This window comes from Heliangelus exortis, chromosome 15 (genome assembly GCF_036169615.1).
Source record: "Heliangelus exortis chromosome 15, bHelExo1.hap1, whole genome shotgun sequence".
NCBI classification, from domain to species: Eukaryota; Metazoa; Chordata; class Aves; order Apodiformes; family Trochilidae; genus Heliangelus; species Heliangelus exortis.
The window spans coordinates 1038705-1059260 of NC_092436.1; the positions used below are offsets into that span (position 1 = coordinate 1038705).

General features: G+C 47.0%; 2 protein-coding genes and 2 long non-coding RNA genes across 5 annotated transcripts in view; 3 read left to right on the plus strand and 1 right to left on the minus strand.

The window, feature by feature from the left end:
- Positions 1 to 1001: 1001 nt before the first annotated feature.
- On the minus strand, positions 1002 to 5704 carry LOC139803044 (uncharacterized). Its single transcript, XR_011728853.1, has 3 exons — positions 5460 to 5704; positions 2277 to 2528; positions 1002 to 1125 (listed from the first exon to the last, which is right to left on the minus strand). It is a non-coding gene; the product is annotated as an uncharacterized lncRNA (long non-coding RNA).
- LOC139803043 (uncharacterized) lies at positions 1120 to 4189 on the plus strand. Of its 2 annotated transcripts, none has more exons than XR_011728851.1 (3): positions 1120 to 1500; positions 1935 to 2078; positions 3112 to 4189. It is a non-coding gene; the product is annotated as an uncharacterized lncRNA (long non-coding RNA). The 2 variants fall into 2 exon arrangements; XR_011728852.1 differs by having other exon boundaries at positions 4028 to 4189.
- A 93-nt stretch (positions 5705 to 5797) lies between the features above and the next one.
- ZCCHC10 (zinc finger CCHC-type containing 10) lies at positions 5798 to 14719 on the plus strand. Its single transcript, XM_071758851.1, has 4 exons — positions 5798 to 6030; positions 8067 to 8228; positions 11115 to 11156; positions 13924 to 14719. The coding sequence occupies exons 1-4, from the start codon at positions 5909 to 5911 to the stop codon at positions 14201 to 14203; spliced, it is 606 nt and encodes a 201-aa protein (XP_071614952.1). The 5' UTR covers positions 5798 to 5908; the 3' UTR covers positions 14204 to 14719.
- Positions 14720 to 18374: 3655 nt separating this feature from the next.
- AFF4 (ALF transcription elongation factor 4) overlaps positions 18375 to 20556 on the plus strand; it is a 41358-nt gene continuing 39176 nt past the window's right edge. The window contains exon 1 of the mRNA XM_071759099.1: positions 18375 to 18784. The gene's annotated coding sequence lies outside the window, so the exon portion shown is untranslated. The remainder of the gene's footprint in view (positions 18785 to 20556) is intronic.

Sequence of the window (20556 nt, forward strand, 5' to 3'; positions counted from 1 at the left end):
GAAGGGGGAGGCGACAACAAGGGAGGTGACAACGGGGAAGGCGGAGGGGGGGGGGGTCCCCGCGGTGGCGAAGCCAACGCGGGGACCCCCCCACCCCCGCCTTCCCCCGCGCTGTTTCCAAGCCTGGAATCTCCATTGAATTTTTGATGGATTTGTCCATTTTCTCCGTTTTTTCCCCGCCAGACCCGAGGTATCCAGGTGCACACACCTGGATTAGTGTTTATTCCCGGTGAAACCTTTTTCCAGGTGGAAATTCTGGGATAAAAAGCATGGGAGACCTCCAGGGTTCAGATTCGAGCCTGTTCTGATGGTGAAAATCCAAGGCTGGATCCCTAATTTGAGGAGAATGTGGTTAAAAGTTGGGTTCCGTTGGTTTTATCGATACCAATAAAATTTAGCGTGTTTATTGCTTCATATCCAGCGAATATGGCGAATAAACAGATTAAATTTTAACGTTGTTATTTTATATTTATTTATTCCTCTCCAGGGCTCGGGCCTGCCGCGAAACCCAAACATCAGGGGGAAGAATTCCCAGAAAAAAAAAAAAAAAGGTGCCTAAAATACAGCCCTGTAAGGTAGGGATCAGCACCGTGTTTCCACTGACATCACTGCTCCTTGTTTTAATGACCCAGAAAACACGTGGCAGAGAAATCCAATATTCCAGGCAGGAAAGGCTTGGGAAGCAGCCCCGGCCCCGCGCGTTTGGGATTCCTGGCAGCGCGGGTGACAGGGTTCTGGCAGCCTCTGGTGGGCTGGGGATTGCATCACGGTGCTAATGAATAATTAAGAAATGTTTATGAATAATGATCACATGTTTTAACCTCAGATGTCCTTGACTGCAGAGCGAGGTGCCAAGGAGGGAGAGCAGCCTGCAGCTCCGCGGGGAGGATGCTGCACGGCGGCGCAGACGAAGGGTGGGGAGAAATCAGCCCTTTTCCTGCTGTTTTTTTATTATTTTAATTTATTTTTTTGTCACTTTCGTTCCCTGGGATGAGCGTGGAGTGGTCAGAGCCACCTGTCTGATGGCACATGGACGTGGGCTGGACCCCATGGGGACAGGAGGGAGGTGGGAGACACAGCACCCGCCGACCCGGACTGACGGTTCTGGTGGCTGCAGAAAACCTCCTGGTTGGGTGAAAAATTAATAAATCAGTGCAAAAAATGAAGTCTTGTTATGCAGTCACCTGAGGTGGGACAGAGTCTGTGATTCTCCCCACTCTTCTCTGTTTTCTGCATGGTTTTTCTTGTGAAAAAGTGAGACTTCCAATGTGCAAAACATGTAATAAATGTTTCTAATAAATAATTAGGATTTGATGACAGCTGATAGACACCCTGCTTATCCTCAACTCTTGTAATATATATTCTTTAATTAACGAGGTTTTCTCCTTTCTTCCCTGGTGAAGACTGCAGCAGAAAGAATGAAACAAGTGAAAGCACCAAGCTCCACTGGGGGTAACTCAGCTTCTGGACCTATGAGTTTGCTCAGCTTCTGAAGGCATGGTAAGTATTGTTACACCTCAGCTTTTTAAAATTTTATCTATGCTTTTATGGCATTTATTCCTCCTCCTATAGTGAATATGGTGAATGTTTGAATGTTTCTGGCTGTTCCTTTTGCCACAGGTTTTTCTCTTGCCCCAGGGGTGCCTTGGTGCACACCCAGCATCTCCCCAGTGTTTACAGGGGCACGTCCTGCACTTCATTAATGGCAGCCAGACAGGAAAATTAATATGGGCTTAAAATAAAGTCCTGGCTGCTCTCTGTCACAGGCTATTCTTTGGGCTGCTGTAAATAGCCTCTAATGTCACCTAATGTATGGTTCATGGTGCTATTCTGGGACAGCCCAACAGAAATGGGCTTTGCAACCTCCTCAGAGGGTGTCTGGAGGATTGTCCTGGACTCTGATGGAATCAAACCCCATCTGACACCATTCTCAGGGCATCCTGCACCTCCCTGGGCTACCAAAGGCTGCTCTGGAGCCATCTTCACCATTTCTGTCAAGAATTTGCAGTGAAATCCATGTTGGAAAGATGAAGTTCCCTCTTATTCTGTTTCCCATGGTTTTACATCAAATTTGAAAGGTAATTGGATTTCATGTGTTTACAAATGAAACCATCAGAGTTGGGGGACTGTTGCCCCCCAGGCAAAACCCAAACCAACCAGCTGAAAATTTCCCAGAGAAACACATGGAAGTAGAAAAAGAGCAAAAAATGGTTACAGGAAAACCAATATTGGAAGGTGATGGGTGCCACAGCAACTGAGGAATACCCAGATGTTACCTGGAGTGATTATTTGCTCCTGGATGTTGTGTGTTTCAGTTTCATCATGGTTAGGTAGTTCATAGCTTTGCACGTCCTCCCTGAGGGTGGAAATGGTGCCTCAGGGCATGCACAGAGAGATTTTAAAGGTGTCTGAGACTTCCCAGCATGTTGTTCCATGAAATGGGGCAGCAGAGCCTGAGAGGCTTTGTTCAGAGAGGAGTTCCTGATGGTCTCAGCCTCCCCACTGAGTCTGGGAAGCACTGAGCAGAGCTGCAAGCAGAGCAGGCACATTTTTAATGTATTGATCAAGGAAAAACATGAACCAGAGCCTCTACTAAAGACTGCTCACCTCCTGCTTTTCCATCCTCCCACCCACAGCCCCTCCTCAGCCTCCCAGCTCACACCTTTGGTGCCTGCCCTGCTCCCCCCTTCCCTCACCCCCTCCCTCAGCCCCTCCTCTGCCTGCCCGTGGAAAGAAAAACCCTGGGAACTGGGTTTCTGAATCCCTGGGATGCATTCCAGTGACACATTCAGTGATGTCACCTCCCACACCCCACCTCCACGGGTGACATCCCTGCCACGCTCCCCAGGGAGAGCTTGGGGACCTGGTGACACAGAGGGATGGTGACACCAGCTAAAAATAGGGATGAGGGTTGGAGGCTGGAGCAGGGAACAGGCAAGGGAACAGTCACTGAGGGGGGGTACAGGCAGACAGACACCACAGTCCCATAGCAACACCCCCTGGTGTGTCCCCCTCTGACCCAGGTGTCACCTCAGCATCACAGCTCATGGAGAAACTTCATCCCAAAGCACTCACAACAGACCCATTTTTTCTGATTTTTGCTTTTTATAGGAGCTGTGGTTGGGCACCCACAGGGATTTTGGGGGTGCTTTGTCCCTTTCAGTGTGTTTTTACACCAGCTGCTCTGCTTTGGGGCTCAAAGCCTTTCCTGGCCTGGTTTCTGTCCTCTCCCTGTCTCTGTTGTTGTGCAGCCTGGAATGTGGGTACCCAGAGCCAGAGTCTGCTCTTAGTTACTGGTGTAAATATTGAATATTTGCAAGGATTGCAGTAGAAGAGCCTGACATCCAGCCTGGCACTCACTTGGTACCTCACACAAGGACTTTTCTTCTCTCAGATCTGGCTTTACCTATTAAGGAGCAGAAACAAATCATTTTTTGTGACTCTGCTAGAAAAGACCCTTTTTCACCAGGCAGCTTGCACCCAGCAGCTGGTGCTGAAGGAAAGGGTAGAAGAGGGAGTGAGGGAAATTCTTTCTTGGGAAATTGTCAGCCAGAGAAACAGAACTGCAAGGTTTGGAGCTTGTGGTGCTTTCTCTGATCCTTTCAGTCCAGCTGCAGCTTGGGAATGGCAGAAAAGCTGTGAGAAAACCTCCTCTGCTTGGCTCAGCACCCCAGAGAGAATCACAGCAGGATTAATTAGAGAACAAAACCTGTTTGGGTGAGATTGCTTTGTTTCCTTCAGACATTTCATTTCACAGGCAGTGTCAGGGTTTTACTTCTTGGCTCTGAGTCAAGGAAAAGAGAACAGAAGAGCTCCTGGGGTCTCAGGTTGTGCCCACAGTGTTCTTGGGAACACCCCAGGAACACCCCAGCCCCATTCCCAGCTGGTTTGTGTCAGCAGCAGCAGTGACACAGCTCCTGTCTGCCACCCCCCTGGGTGGAAATCTGCATTTCCCAGCTGGGTGGAGGCAGGACTGACCCAAATCTGCTGATTCTGTGCCCTATCACTGAGATTTCCTTTTTTCCAGCCTCCAGTTTTCTCCTTCTGTGTTTCTGTCTCTCACTTGGTGCTGCCCCTGGTGCAGAAAATGCTCACAGGGGTAAAAAGAATTTGGTGACCAGTGTGGGTTGTTTGGTTTGGTTTGGATAATAATAATTATTGGGATAATAATAATTATTTGGATAATAATAATTATTTCTGTGTCCAATTTGTGTTCTAATTTGTATTTTTTTTTCTGTATGGAATAACAATGTGAGGGACTTCTCTCTGGATGTGCTCTCCAAGAAAGCTGGGAGGGAAAATTGTTCTCTGTTAGAAGAGAGATGCCTGACCTCAAAATTCCAATATTGAGGGCCAAATGCCAGCCCAGCAGGCACCACACCTCAGGGAGTGGCAGAACCAGGGGGCAGGAGCCACTCAGGCTCCATGTTACAGAGTTTAGAGAGAGGAACTGCCAGGAAACTCAACATTTCCTCACCTGGCAGCTCCTGGAGTTGTTTTGTGCCCTTCCCCTTCCCAGGGGGACATTTCTCTGGTGTCCCCAGCCCTGTGATGACAAAGCTGATGTGACACCCAGCAGGAAGCTCTGGTCTCTCCTGCCTGGGACTCAATTTTTGCTCCATTCCATCTGACAGAAATATTTCTGTCTCTTTGACTGGCTCAAAATATCCCAGTTCTCACTCCTACCTCCCTGAACTCAAGACATTTATTTTTATTTTATATATTTTATATAACTCCCAAGCAGCACGTTTTGAAGAGCCTCAGAGCTGATTCTCAGCCACCAAACCCCAGAAACAATTCCTCTCTTTCACTAAATGTCCCATTTCTTGCCCATCAGTGACAGGATTGCTCTGAACTGGGGCTGGAAAGGGTTGGATAGGAAGCACTCCCAGCATTAAAAAATGTTTCCTTGAGGACTCTTGCCCCAAAATGGAAGCTGTCACTTTTAAAGCTGATCCCATCCTTTTTGATAACCATCAGGGCACTTTTTTTGCCTCCCTAAATCCAGGCTATTGGCAGCTCCCCTGGTGCCAGCTGGCAAAGCTTCCCCAGGGGCTGCCTGCCAGGGATGTGCTGTCAGAAACATCAAGGCAATGCTCCTCTCTAGTTTTTTTATTTAATTTTTATTTATTTTTTCTATCCCTGGACCTCTCCTCCCACGTCAGAGCCTGCAAGGAGATGATGTGGGAGCCAAAAATACTTTTGGCACAGCTGGGAGAGCACAGGCCTGAATGGAGTGAGAGAAGGAATTTGCCTGATGATTCCTGGAGATTTCTGCAGGGCAATTCCTTCCAGTTCAGTACAGGAGGCACTGGGTGAACCCAAATGGGAGCAATCAGTCTCCTCAGGCCCTGACTGGGGGTTATCAGAGCAGGAGCAGAACCAATCCCCCCAAATTTCTTTCCCTGTCTCCCCCAGCAGAGGTCAGGCCTGGCTCAGCCACCTCCCAAAGCCCTCACCAGATGGCTGCTCTGACACGGTCCGTCCCTCTGCTGCCTTCAGGTGTTTCAAACACATCCGAGGAAAAGAAACAAAGCCGAGGGAAAGAAAAAAAAGCCGAGTTTGGAACCCAGAAGGCCGCAGCCCTGACAGGCCGGGAGGCCGCGGCCTGGAAGGGGGGCGCCTGGGGAGGCTCCTCCGGGGACCCAGAGCCCTGAGGGGACCCTGAGGCCCGCGGGGGTGCTGGAGGAGCCCTGGGGGAGGTGTCTGGGGGTGGTGAGCAGTGCAGGGCTGGGACGAGGGGGAGCGGAGGCTCCGAGAGCCCCGCACAGGCCTCGAGAGGGCCCGGGGCCGCCGGGTGCCATAGCAACGCGGGAGGAGGCGAGACGAGCGGGCAGCGCGTCCCTCCCGCCGCGTCCTCTCTGGCCGCTGGAGGACCCGCCCTCTGTGGTCGCCTCTCCGTCAGCCAATGGGAGGGAAAGGGGCGTTGCGCGCCGCCTCCCGGCATGCACCGCGGCGCTACGCGTCACTTCCGGTGCGGGCCGTTAAGATGGCGACTCCCATGCACCGGCTGATCGCCCGCAGGCAGGCGTGAGTGCGGCGGGAGGCGGAGCAGGGCGGGCTCAGGGCTTTCCTCCGCCCGCACAGAGCCCTGGGGGGGGGGCCCGGCCCGCACCCCCTGAGGCAGCGGCTGCGGGGAAAGGGGCGCGGGGTGCGGGGGGGCCCGGGCGCTGCGGGGCTGAGGGGGGAGCGGTCCCGGAGGGCACAGAACCCACCCCCCCTCTGCCTTCCCGACTCCTCCAGGGACTGGGAGGGGGGGTCTGAGGGGAAAGCGCCGGGGGGAGCAGAAGGGGGTGAGGGAGAGGAGGGGAAGGTTTCCCACAGGGCTGGGGGGGTTCAGGCTCCTCCTGCCCGGGGTCTCTGGGTGAGGTGGGGGGGGAGGTGTTCGCTGGGCTTCGGGGCAGATTTCAGGGGCAGATTGGAAAAAAAAAAAAAAAAGTGCTAGGGTGATGTTGTGGTGTCTTTACGGAGCTGTAAATGACAAAAAAAGAAAAGAAGTGGAGCGTTTTTTCCTCACCTGTTGCTGGGGCATTGAGGGGGTTTCCCCGTTCCCCGTTGTTTGCCCAGCACGGGACTGGGGAAAGGAAACGTTTGTGCTGATTATGAGTGGGGAGGGGTCCTGCCTCCCCCTCTCCTCCTGTCCTTGTGTTGCCTTTTCCTTTAATTTCCTGAGAATAATTTTATTTCTTGCCTTCCCCTTGCTGGGAGGTGTTTGTTTGTTTGTTTGCTCTGCACATGAAGCTGGGCTTGAGGGCTGGGTGACATTTACATTCTCTTTTTTGCCACTAAGTAGACTTTCCTCTCCTGCTAATGACTTGCATTGCTTTTTGGGCTTGATCTTCTCACTTTGGTTTGCAGAAAATTGTCAGGTGAGCAGGGCTAAAGCCCTGGAAATGCTGAGTTATAGCAGGGGGGCTTTAAACTCCCAGTCTGTGGCTGCAGAGACAGCTGGAGGGAGAAAAACATTATTTTGGGGGTTGTAGTTTGATGGAGGAGGAGGAATTCCCCTCATTCTGCTTTTGGGTAACTCTGGGGGCAGAGCCAGAAGCCTGGGGCAAAGCAAACTCCTCAAAACAATTTGATTTTTTTTTGGGTTTTTTTTGGTTTTTTTTTTTGTTTTGTTTTGGTTTGGTTTTTTTTGGGTTTTTTTGTTTGTTTGTTTGGGTTTTTTTGTTTTGTTTTTTGTTTGTTTGTTTGGGTTTTTTGGGGTTTTTTTGTTTGCTTGTTGTTTTTTTGTTTGTTTTTGTGGGTTTTTTTTTTTTGTTTGTTTGTTTCTATATTTATTTTTTATTTATTTATTCCCCCTTGTATTTAAGAGAAAGCTGCTGACTCCTGCTCTGGGCCCTCTAAATGCAGAGTCCAGGAGGCTCCTGAGAGTTAAGGCTGGAAAGAGACTGGCTTGGAAAAAAAAAAAAAAAAATAGTGATTTTGCTGTTTGGAAAAACTCCCAGAAGTTGGAAATCCAGTTCCAGGGCCCTGATTTCCCTCCTGGCTCCTCTGGCTCCCACCTGGAGCAAAGTGTTTGTAAAGGAGGAGGAGGGGGTGAGCAGGGAGCCAAGGAGCTGCTGGAAATCCTCAGAGTAAGAGAGGAGGAAGAGGTAAAATGGTGGAGGAAGAGGTAAAATAGTGGAGGAAGAGCTAAAAAAAAAACCTGGGCAGGGATTTTCTCCCTGAAAATAATAAAATGGATTTTCTGGGATTCATCTCTGACAGGAAATGGGCTCAGGGCTGGGAAGGGTGAGGGGGAATCTTCCCACTGAGAGGGAAACTGAGGCAGAGCTGAGGGGCCTCGTGGTGTCAGGAGCTCAGCACAGAAAAAGGGTTAAAGAGGGAAAGTTTGGCTTTGTTCTCTTGCAGAAATAGGTGGTGTGCTCCTGGGTTTTAAGTGGAAATGTCTTTGCCTCAGCTCTGCTCCAGTTCTCATCCTGACAGGTAAAACCCCCCTGAGCCTCTGCTTTAACCACAGCTACAGAGGCTCTCCCTGAGGGGCTCTCTCTGAGGAAAAAGGAGGACTGTTTTGGAGCAGAGTTGGAGTCAGGCACTGAGGTGAATCCTCCTGTTCCCAGGGAGGCAAACAAGCAGCACGTGAGGTGCCAGAAGTGTCTGGAGTTTGGGCACTGGACTTATGAGTGCAAAGGGAAGGGGAAATACCTGCACAGACCCTCCAGGACAGCTCAGCTGGCAAAAATCCTGAAAGAAAAAGAAAAACAGCTCTTGCTGCAGCAAAGGTAAGGCTGGCAGAAGGGAAGTGTGGAGTTCATAAATTAAGAAAATGTGTTTTGGGGTGGGGAAGGTGGTGTCCTGGGCTGTGGGGAGCTTGCTTGATGAAGAGAAATTTTATGTTTTAGCTTCATTAACACCTTCTTGGCTGGAATACAAACTTTTTGGCCAGCCTGAAGCATTAAAAAAAAAAATGCATGAAGCTGAAGTGAAAAGAATTGGAGGCATTTTGATAGTGGGAAACTTTCCTGGATTCCTTGTTACTGGGATCCCAGTGTTCCTGTGCTGGGATGGGGTCAGCCTGGGACTGGGAGCAGTTCTTGTCCTGAGGTTGGAATCTGTTCCCTGGTTCTGGTTCCCCCCTGGCACTGGATCTGGGCCAGCACAGCTCACTCTGAGCTGGAAGGGTTAAAAGAGGTAGCAAGGGAAAACTTCTCCCTGGGCTGCCCAATTTTTCCCCTTTTTTTTTTTTTTTTTTTTTTTTTTTTTTTTTGCCTCTGCAGCCAAACAGAGAAATCTGAGCAGAATTCTGCATTTTGCCATTTCCTCTCTGTTTTGCTCAGAGGCTTTGCTGCTCCCCCCCCAGTTTAATAACTGGTTTAACAGCCCAGGATGGGAGCAGTGGAAGAGGATCCACACCTTTGGATCCTTCCAAAGGGAAGGAAAATGTGTGGGGAGAGAGGTGTGAGGTGGTGCTGAGGCTCTGGAGTGACCCAGAGAGCTGCAGACTCCCTGCAGCCCCTCTGCCACCCAGGGGGACACAGCAGGCTGGGTTTGGAAGGAAGTTTTGCTCCAGTGAGTAACTCTGGAGTAGTTGTAAACCCTTTGTGTTCTGGGTCAGTGCTTGGGCTCTGAAATTTGCTCCTTTTGGAGAAAAAGTTTGGGAGAGTTCTCCAGATTCTGGAGACAAAAATTGGGTTTAAGACTCAGGTGATTGTTTGGCTCCTTTCCTGCCTGGTTTTGGTGAATTCTGTGCCTCAGCCCTGGAGTTAATTTTACAGGGATAAAAGGCAGAGCCCTGCCCAGTGGATGTCAGAGGGTTTTTGGGTTTGTTTTTGAGCTGAAGGTTTAACACCCCTCAGAGCAGGGGTGAGGAGTCCTCTGATAAAAGCAGGCAGAGGAACCCTTAGGTGGGAGCAGTTTGAATGCTGGATTCCTGCTGCTTCTCTGTCCCTGAGCTCCTGGAGCTCCTTCCCTGTGCCAGCTCCTTGGGGTGAGACTTTTTCTGGGTGTAAGGAGCCCCCTGGCAGCCAGGTCAGACTTTCCCTCTCTGCCCAGGTGGCTTTGGAAGGTTCCTTCTTGTCCCCAGGGGACTTGGGTCTTCTCCTCACCATTTCCAGCCTCATCTTTCAAGACCTGATGATGAATCATTAACCAGAGGGCAAGCAGAGGCTGGTAAAGTTAATATTTACTTTCTGACAAGAACACAGAAGGTTTTTCCAGCCTCAGCTCAACTCCAGCAGCTGTTCCAGGATCCTCCTGTTTGCCCACTCTTGGCCCCATGACTCTGGACATTCCAGAGGTGCCAGTGAAGCTGGAGCAGGAGTTGGGAGGGGAGGAAGGGTGAGGAAACCCCCACTTCCTGGGGGTGTTTCCAGGGATTCTGACTCCCAGTGATGGTTCTGAAGCCACTTTGGTGTCCCAGGGAAATTGTGGCCTGAGGGACCCTGTGCCCTGTGTGCTCTGCAGGGCTCTGAGCCCTCTGGGTGGTGTCATTCCAGAGGATCCCATCTGATCCTTCCCCTAAACACTAGAGGGAGGCACAGATCCGTGCTGAAGCTGCTGAATTATCTCCCATTTTCTGGAAGGGTTTTTGGGATCTCCTCCCTGTGTGTGCTCAGGGACTCCTCTCAGTCCCTCCTCATAATCCTGGGCCCTTCATAACCCAAACCCAGCATTCAGCAGTGCTGAAAATCCATGAATCTTCCCCTTCCCTCCAGGGGATTTCATTTTTCTGACAAAAAAAATGGCCCTGAGGACTCCTCCTGAGGTGCAGAACATGCACTTTACACTCCCTCCTTTCTACCTTTTTCCTGGAGTTTTTATCAGCACAAGCTGCTAATCTCTAAATTCTGGATGTTTGCAGCTTTTTGTTTCTGGGTGCCTGAGATAACAGAGTTCAGCTGAGGGGAAAAAAATCTGGTTAATGAGAGAGCAGCAAACTGGGACACACCTGGTGTGGTGGGAGTGTGTCTGGAGGGACTGCTCCAAGCTCTTTCCATCCAGGTGGAATTATTACATGCTGGAAATCTGCCAGGGATGGAGAAGAGCAGCTGACTGGGACAGCTGCCTGAATTCTGGTTCATTCAGACCTCAAGACTATTTAAAAAAAAAAATAAAAAAATCAGTATTTTGTTAAAAGCAACTTTCCTCTGTGTCATTTCCCACTGAAGCTTTGAGGGGATGAATCCAGGGGAATTTCCAGACAAATACCTGGAAGCATCAGTGTCAAGAGATTGTTTTGTGCTTTTTTGTCTTGGAAAGGAACACGTGGTGAAAGCTTCAGACTAACTCAGTATTCTGCTTTTTGAGTCAGTGAATTCAGTTGTTGCTAAAAAAAGGGTTGCACAGGAGTTTTTTTTTGTATCCTTTCCTCCTCTGCTTGTCCCACTGCAGAATCCCGTTGTGTGAAGAGTGAAAAAAAAAGAGCAAAGCAAACTTCACACAGAAAATTAGAGGTGAATTGATGCTTTTTTTCCCTCTGATTCCTTGGTATTGCTGCTTTTCTATTTCTGACAGTGACTGGAAATGGATGCCAAACACCAGCTGGGCAGTGCAGCTCTTTGCCAGTGGGATGCCACTCGGCTGCTGTGAAATTTGGCTCCACTCTTGCTCTTTATTTAATTTTCCTCCTGCATTAATCACACCCATTGTTCTTTCCCTCCTTTCATTAGCACTGGAGAAAGCACAGCAGAAAAGAAGCCCAAGAAGAAAAGGTATGTGGGGAAGTGTTGGGAGCTGGGAGGAGCAGGCACTTGGGAAGGGTGTGTGGGAAATACCAATGCAAGAAACCCAAACTTCACTGGTTTTAGCCTCTTGGGGTGACAGACAGCTGGAGAATTTCTACACCTCCCTGTCCAAACCCTCCAAACACTTTGTTCCCTGCTGCTCGTCCCATCTCCACATGACCTTGCTGTGATAATAAAAACTTCCTATATTTACCTCCAAGTCAAGCCAGTGAATTTTAAACAATTGTGCAATCCCAGCACACTGTTCTCTGGCCTGGAATCACTCCACTCCCCATCCTGCTTTTCCTTCTCCTCATTCCCTTCTTCTCTCAGCTGCCTTTGAGCTCTGTCTGGAGGATGAAATGAGGCATCTAAACCCAAACAAAAAACCCCCCAATCCAAAATGAGAACAAAACCCAGAAAATAAACCTCCCCCCCAAGTACTAATTTGAGCCCAGAGCTCTCTCTCTTTTCCCAGCATTGCCAAATATCCAATCTTTTTGGGCAGAAGGATTTTCAGAGTATTTGAGCTCTGATCCAGTGTGAAAATGCAAAGAATAAAAGGATTTATGGGGGAGAAGAGAGCTTGGGTCAATTTTTTTCTTGTAAAACTCTTCCAGGTTTGAATTGTTACCCTGTTTTTAAACCCACAAATATCAATTCCTTCCCAGGCAGTTTGCTGTTTATATTTTTGTTGGGATCCAGGAAGATTGAACTGCAGCAAATTCAGGAAGAGGGGGGGGGGAGTTGCCATTGAACCCAGGAGATTAAAAAACAAAAAATAATCCAAGAGAAATGCAAAAGTTGGGTCCCTGGCAGCACTAACCTTTCACACAGTGCCTGTTTGTTGTGATATAAACAGTAATAAGTCAGCTACAGGCTGAACCAGAAAAACAGGAACAGGCAAAACAGCTGTTGTACAATCTTGTGACCTCGGGTGACACAGCTGGGTGCTCCCTGCTCCCATCCACCCTCCTTAGATTATTAATTGAAAGCCCTCTCCAGGCTTGGTCTCACCTAAAACTGTAAAATTCAGTCCCCTGTGCCCCAAAGTGGAGATAATTTGGCTTAAAATCACCCTGGGGTCGTGATTATTAATTATTAGATTATTAATTGAAAGCCCACTCCAGGCTTGGGTCTCACCTAAACCTGTAAAATTCATTCCCCCTTAAAATGGCTTAAAATCAACCTGGGTTTGTGATTATTAATTGATTATTAATTGAAAGCCCACCCCAGGCTTGGTCTCACCTAAACCTGTAAAATTCAGTCCCCTGTGCCCCAAAGTGGAGATGATTTGGGTTAAAATCACCGTGGGGCTGTGATTATTAATTGATTATGTGATTATTAATTATTAATTGAAAGCCCACTCCAGGCTTGGTCTCACCTAAACCTGTAAAATTCAGTCCCCTGAGCTCCAAAATGGAGATAATTTGGGTTAAAATCACCGTGGGGCTGTGATTATTAATTGATTATGTGATTATTAATTATTAATTGAAAGCCCACTCCAGGCTTGGTCACACCTAAACCTGTAAAATTCAGTCCCCTGAGCCCCAAAGTGGAGATAATTTGGGTTAAAATCACCCTGGGGTTGTGATTATTAATTGATTATGTGATTATTAATTGATTATTAATTGAAAGCCCACCCCAGGCTTGGTCACACCTAAACCTGTAAAATTCATTCCCCCTGAGCCCCGAAGTGGAGATGATTTGGGTTAAAATCACCGTGGGGCTGTGAGGGCCATGGAGAAGGACAAACTGCCTGAGGGGGGTGCTGCGCTCTGCGTGCTCTCGGGGTGACTTGGCGGGAAGCAGGGGGAGTTTGGACTTTTCCACTCTGTTTGGGGAAGGATCCAGGGGAGGATGGAATTTGTGCTTTCTTGGAATTCCTGTTGCCTCAGTCAGAGGCCTTGATCTGGCAAACAGGCTCAGCGAGGGCTAAAAATGGAAATAAAATAACAAAACAGCCCGAAAGCAGAGGAGAGAGAGCTCTGCTGTGCTGTGCTCACCCTGAGGGGAGGCAGCGAGCTGACAGGGACCTTGGGCCCTCCTGACAGGACTCATCCAAGAACAGTTCCCCCAAAATATCTGTGGGATCACTGCTGGGATTTCCAACTTTTATATTTTTTATATTATATTTTTATATTATATTATATTTTTATATTATATTCCTTTATATTATATTCCTTTATATTATATTCCTTTATATTATATTCCTTTATATTATATTCCTTTATATTATATACCTTTATATTATATTCCTTTATATTATATTCCTTTATATTATATTCCTTTATATTATATTCCTTTATATTATATTCCTTTATATTATATACCTTTATATTATATACCTTTATATTATATACCTTTATATTATATACCTTTATATTATATACCTTTATATTATATACCTTTATATTATATACCTTTATATTATATACCTTTATATTATATACCTTTATATTATATACCTTTATATTATATACCTTTATATTATATACCTTTATATTATATACCTTTATATTATATACCTTTATATTATATACCTTTATATTATATACCTTTATATTATATACCTTTATATTATATACCTTTATATTATATACCTTTATATTATATACCTTTATATTATATACCTTTATATTATATACCTTTATATTATATACCTTTATATTATATCTATATCTTTATATTTTTTGACTTGACATTTTTTACATTTTTTTTACTTGACATTTTATTTAATTTATTCTCCTTCCAGATCCACAAGCGTGAGCAGCTCCAGCAGCTCCAGCAGCAGCAGCAGCGGCAGCTCGGGCAGCGCCTCCTCCTCAGGCAGCGAGGACTCCTCCAGCTCTTCCTCCTCCGATGACAGCGACACCGATGACTCCTCCTCCTCCTCCTCCTCTTCCTCCTCTTCCTCCCCCTCCTCCAGCAGTTCCTCCTCTTCCTCCGACTCCGACTCGGATTCCTCCTCCCCCTCCTCCAGCAGCAGCAGCAGCTCCGAGGATGAGCCCCCCAAAAAGAAGAAGAAGAAGTAGCGTGGTGCGTCAGGACTGCTCCTCACCTCAGCGCTCCCGCCCAAACCCCTCACCGTTCCCACTGCTCACAACCCCCCGAGGCCTCCACAGCGGCTCCTGCGACACGGGAGGTGCCACGGGGGGAGGGGGAGAGTTCCTAAAAGAGCATTTCTTGTGGTTGAGCCTTTTGTGGGAAGTTTTACTTTATTTTTAGTGCTGAGAGAAAAGTAATCTTATCAGCAGCTCCGTTCCTCTGAGGGAGGGGAGATGCAGCCAGCTGGAGAGCGGGAGGTTTCTGCTGCTGAGCCCCCACTCCCCGTGTGGCAGCTTCACTAAATCTAGGGAATTTTACCCCAAAAAGCAGAGATTGGACCCTGCTGCCTCCAGAGCTGAGTGGTTGGAGCTGGATGTACAAGGTTGCACACAGGCCACAAATGTGTTAGATGCTGCTGAGCTTTTTCTTTTTTTTGGGGGGGTTTTTTTTGGTGTTCTTGGGTTTTTTCAGGGTTTTTTTGTTTTGTTTTGCTTTTTGGTTTTTTTTTTTTTTTTTTTTGGGTTATTGTTTTGTTTGTTTGGTTTTTGGGGGGTTTTTTTGTTTTTTGTTTTTTTTGGGGGGTTTTTTTGGTTTTTTTTTTTTGGTTTTGGGGGGTTTTTGGGTTTTTTTGGGTTTTTTGGGGTTTTTGGATTTTTTTTGTTGGGGGTTTTTTGCGTTTTGTTTTGTTCTGGGTATTTTTTTTTTGCTTTTTGTTTGTTTGGTGTTTTTTAATTTTTTATTTAATGGCTTTTCCTGAGTCTTAGAATTGAGAGAGAGAAAAAAAAAATGAAAAAAAAAAAAAAAATTTAATTTGCTAATGATTGATGCACTTCTTGTCCTGGCTTCAGCCTCCTCAAGTCTCCCTGTGTGTGCAGATTCCTGGGACACAGCAGAGGAGGAGCAGAAAATGGGAAGAATTCCAGAATTTTAGGAGTTTCATCTTGGTGCCTTTTTTTTGTAAATTATTCTGGTGAGAGAAGGGCTTGAGTGGGTGGGGTTTTTGGTGGGTTTTTTTTTTTGTTTTTTTTCCCAGAACTCCATTACCTTTCCATGCAGAAAATGGTCAGGAAAACCAAGGATCACCAACAAAAACCTATTTTCAAGGAGAAAAGGGGAAAAAGGCTGCTGGCACTGGGGGCTCAGTAAGAAAAAAAAGTGCCCCGAGGGAAGTGTTTTTCTTTTCTGATCTTTTTGGAAAAAAAAAATAAATTTGTTGTGTGATGCCAACTGCCCAGGCTGTGCTGGGGGGCACTGCAGGGTGATCCATCCATTATTTTCATGGAAAAGTGTGCAAAATGTCTGTGAAAATCTGGCACGGGAGAAGCAAGTGGGGGGAAAAAAAAAAAAAACAAAAACCAAAAACACACGAAAGAAAAAGAAAAAAACAAAACAAAAAAAAAACCCCACCAGAAACCAAGAAAAAAAAGCAAAATCCAAACATTTTGCAGAAAGAAAATGGGAAGATTTTGGGTGGATTGAAGCAGCTGGAATTGGAATGTTAATTTGTGATGAATCTCCTGAATTCCTGACTCTTGTCTGGGGGGCATCACGTGTGGGAGAGTTCTTAAAATGTCTGTGTAGGGAAAATAGAGAAATTCAACTATTTTTTATATTTTTATGGACAGAGCAGTGAGTGGAGTTGCTTTGAAATAAACTGTGCTTATTTAAATGTTTGGAAATTCTCTGTGCTCTGTGTTCAGTCTGGGCCAGGACCCTGCTCTGCAGAACCCTCAGACCCAATAAAATGCCAGAAAATGGGTTCAGACTTCTGGAGTGAATTTCCTGGGAAAAGTTCAGGAAAGGTTCAGGAGCTGAGCTGGGATTTCGTGTTCAGGGTGAGAGGGGGGGTGTGAGAAGGAGAGGAGGGGGAGGGAGGCTCCTGGGCATCCTCTTGACAGCACCTGGCATGGGGCTTTAATCTGTTTTTTTTAAATTTTTTTTTTAAATTCTTTTAATTTGTTTTTTTTAATTTTTTTAATTTGTTTTCTTTAATTTTTTTATTTTTTAAATTAAAAAAAAAATTTAAATTTGTTTTTTAAACTTGTTTATTGAAATTTGTTTTAATTTGTTTTTAAGTATTTTTTTTAAATTTGGGTTTTTAAAATTTGGGTTTTTAAAACTTGGGTTTTTGAAATTTGGGTTTTTGAAATTTGGGTTTTTGAAATTTGGGTTTTTAAAATTTGGGTTTTTAAAATTTGGGTTTTTAAAATTTGGGTTTTTAAAATTTGGGTTTTTAAAATTTGGGTTTTTAAAATTTGGGTTTTTAAAATTTGGGTTTTTAAAATTTGGGTTTTTAAAATTTGGGTTTTTAAAATTTGGGTTTTTAAAATTTGGGTTTTTAAAATTTGGGTTTTTAAAATTTGGGTTTTTAAAATTTGGGTTTTTAAAATTTGGGTTTTTAAAATTTGGGTTTTTAAAATTTGGGTTTTTAAAATTTGGGTTTTTAAAATTTGGGGTTTTAAAATTTGGGTTTTTTGTTTCTTTTCTATTTGTTTCTTTTCTATTTGTTTCTTTTCTATTTGTTTCTTTTCTATTTGTTTCTTTTCTATTTGTTTCTTTTCTATTTGTTTCTTTTCTATTTGTTTCTTTTCTATTTGTTTCTTTTCTATTTGTTTCTTTTCTATTTGTTTCTTTTCTATTTGTTTCTTTTCTATTTGTTTCTTTTCTATTTGTTTCTTTTCTATTTGTTTCTTTTCTATTTGTTTCTTTTCTATTTGTTTCTTTTCTATTTGTTTCTTTTCTATTTGTTTCTTTTCTATTTGTTTCTTTTCTATTTGTTTCTTTTCTATTTGTTTCTTTTCTATTTGTTTCTTTTCTATTTGTTTCTTTTCTATTTGTTTCTTTTCTATTTGTTTCTTTTCTATTTGTTTCTTTTCTATTTGTTTCTTTTCTATTTGTTTCTTTTCTATTTGTTTCTTTTCTATTTGTTTCTTTTCTATTTGTTTCTTTTCTATTTGTTTCTTTTCTATTTGTTTCTTTTCTATTTGTTTCTTTTCTATTTGTTTCTTTTCTATTTGTTTCTTTTCTATTTGTTTCTTTTCTATTTGTTTCTTTTCTATTTGTTTCTTTTCTATTTGTTTCTTTTCTATTTGTTTCTTTTCTATTTGTTTCTTTTCTATTTGTTTCTTTTCTATTTGTTTCTTTTCTATTTGTTTCTTTTCTATTTGTTTCTTTTCTATTTGTTTCTTTTCTATTTGTTTCTTTTCTATTTGTTTCTTTTCTATTTGTTTCTTTTCTATTTGTTTCTTTTCTATTTGTTTCTTTTCTATTTGTTTCTTTTCTATTTGTTTCTTTTCTATTTGTTTCTTTTCTATTTGTTTCTTTTCTATTTGTTTCTTTTCTATTTGTTTCTTTTCTATTTGTTTGTTTTTTAAATTTGCTTTTTTATTTTGTTTTTTAATTTATATTTAGCTTTTTAATTTCTTTTTTTTTTTAATCTGGTTTTTAATTTTTTTTTTTTTTTTTAGTTTATTTTCTTTTTGATTTGCTTCTAGATACTTTTTTCCAGAGTCAAACCCCGCAGCATTTCAAGAGCCTTTCCCCTTCATCTTTCCCTGGATCCCCCCCAGATTTATTCCCATCCAAACGTTCCTGATTCCACCTCTTTCCAGGGGGGGGGGGATTTCTCTCATTCTGTCATTCCTCCTCCAGCTCTGGGAGCTCCTTTGCCCCCTGTCCCTGCGGGTGGAATTCCCTGGATGGTTTTTTTGGGGTAGATCCCACCCTCACCTCTCACATTCCCCCAAAATCCCAATTACGGGACCGATCCCATTAATTTGGGGAGCGGGGGGGGGGGGGGAGTGGGAACCCCGCGCCGCCCTTCCCCTCTCCCGCCGCTAGGGGGCGTGAGGCCCCGCCCCTTCCCCCCAGACCACGCTCCCTCCATTCAGCACCCGCCCCCTTTCAGTCAAACCACGCCCATTTTCGTTCAGGTTACGCCCCCTTCCCTCCAAACCACGCCTCTTTTCACCCCAGACACGCCTCCTTTCAGTCAAACCCCGCCCCCTTCTGTTCAGACCGCGCCCCCTCCCGCGCAAACCCCGCCCCCTTTCATTCAGAACCCGCCCCTTGTTTCTCAGGCCCCGCCCCTCCCGGCGTCGGGGAGTGGGGGAGGGGGCGGTGTCACGTGAGCGGCGGCGGGGCGGGCGCGCGCGGGTGGTGCCGGGAGTCGCGGTGGCCGCTGCGGGAGGAGCCGCCGCCCGCCCCACCGGGCCCAGCCAGGCCGGACCCGGCTGAAGGGCCGCGGGGCTGCCCGCGACGACGTTACCGGCCCCTCCCCGACCCCCCCTCAGCGCCCCGACACCCCGGGCTCCGCCATGGAGCGGCGGGATTTCTGGCGAGCCCTCGTCGCTGCCGGTTCTTCCTCCTCCTCCTCCCGCCTCTGAGCCGCTCCTCTCCGTACCCCCCCTTCCCGGTGTGGCCGGGCCTGGCTCTCCGCTCCCCGGGCTGCTCGGTGACTCCGCGGCCTTCCCGCTCCCTCGGGACTTCTCGTTCAGCTCCCTCCCCGCCCGGCGGGCCGGTGGCGGCTGCCAGGAAATGGTCCGGGCCTAGCGGAGCGGCGAACGGAGGTGAGAGACCCGCGGGGGTGCGGGGATCGGGACGGGAGGGAAGGGGGGGTCTGACACCGGGACACTCCCCCGGCTCCGTGCGGGGAAGGGCGGGATCCCGGGAACCGCCGCCGGACCCCCCAGCCCCCCACCCATCCATCCATCCTTCCATCCGTCCTTCCATCCATCCGTCCTTCCATCCATCCGTCCTTCCATCCGTCCTTCCATCCATCCTTCCCGGCTCATCCCCGCCGGAGCTTTCCCGGCCCTCCCGGTTCCCCGCAGCCCCCGAGTCCCGCAGCCGGGGGGGTCCCGGTGAGGAGGAGCGGGTGTGGGTGCCCCCGGGGTGCTGCGTGGGTGCTGAGCGGCCCCGGTGCGGGGCTGTGGGGTTTAATCCTCCCTTTTCCAGGAATTGACGTCAGGGGCTTTGTTCCTTCCCCTTGGCTCCAACGTTCAGGCCCGGAGCCGCTCCGGGATGGAGGAGGAGGAGGAGGAGGAAGGGAAAGGGGGGTTCTGGGGGGGTCCCGTGGGAAATGGCTTCGTGGGGTGCTGCCCAGGTGAGGAGAAGGGACCCCAGGGTGCTGCCCGGGGTGAGCGGGATGGAAAGCAGCAGCGACCCAAATTTTGCCTTTTTTTTTTTTTTTTTTTTTTTTTTTTTTTTTTTTTTTTAGTTTTTTTGCGTGGTTTTTTTTTTTTTTTTCCCAACGAACGTAACAAAGCCGGAAAGTGCGGAGAGGTGCGAGCTGAAACTCGGTTGCTGTGTCATTTATCCAACTTCTGGAAACGAGAAAGTGGTTTAACTTCCTTTTTTTTGTGGGTTTTTTTTTGGGGTGGGGAGTGCTGAGATCGCTCAGCCCCATCGCGAGGAGGTGATGCTGTAAAGCAGACAGAGCTCTGCCGGGCAGGTTTGGGTCCCTCCCTTTCCCCGCCGTCCCCCTCGGCTTTCTAAGCTCTGGTTTGATGGTTTCCTTCTGAAAAGTGTGACGGGGTCCCACGTTCCCATCTCCCCGCTGATGTCAGCCCTCCCACTGCCTCTGCGTGAGCAGCTCACGCACTTACTCAGCAGCCCTCGGCTCTCAAATTAACCGCTTCGGGGCTTTTTTCCCTTTTTTTTTTTTTTTTTTCCCCTTTGTCACCTTCTTGCCGGCTCCCCCCTACTTCCTGACCTTCTCCTTCCCGGGGACATTTCCAGCTCCGTGCATTCCTTTAAAAACTTCCCAACACTTCCCTCTGAACGGTTGCACCCGGGGCAGGAGGGGGGGGTTTGTAGCCCCGGGGGTGTTATTGTGAAACAGGGGCTTTGGAGGAGTGGTTGGAGCCTTGATTTGTCATTCTGGTATCTCCTGGGATGAGGGAAAACCTTGTCATGCCCTGGCCTCTGCCTCAGAGGTGTCAGAGCCACTCTGAGTCACCCAGCCTGCTGTGGGTGGGTGTCCCACGGGTGCTGGGGATGGTGGCAGTGCTGTCACAAAGTGTCACCCCTTGGCATCCTGGACTTTGGGTCAGGTACCCCTCTGGTTTTCTAGGATTTCCAAACCATGTCAAGGAGGTTGGAGCCAGGGGGGGGTCAGGCTCTGCTGCCTGGCAGATACCAGTCAGACAAGAGGGCCTGGGATTAAGGGGAGGGTTAGGTTGGATATTAGGGAAAAAATCTTTCCAGAGAGGGTGATCAGACACTGGAATGGGTGCCCAGGGAGGGGGTGGATTCTCCAGCCCTGGAGGTTTTTAAGCAGAGCCTGGATGTGGCACTCAGTGCCATGGGCTGGGAACCACAGGGGGAGAGGATCAGGGGT

Coding starts and splice junctions, on each gene's coding strand:
- ZCCHC10 (XM_071758851.1), top strand. CDS start 5,909: ATGGGAGGGAAAGGGGCGTTGCGCGCCGCCTCCCGGCATGCACCGCGG. Junction 6,031..8,066: donor CTGATCGCCCGCAGGCAGGC/GTGAGTGCGGCG, acceptor TCCTGTTCCCAG/GGAGGCAAACAAGCAGCACG. Junction 11,157..13,923: donor AAGAAGCCCAAGAAGAAAAG/GTATGTGGGGAA, acceptor TTCTCCTTCCAG/ATCCACAAGCGTGAGCAGCT.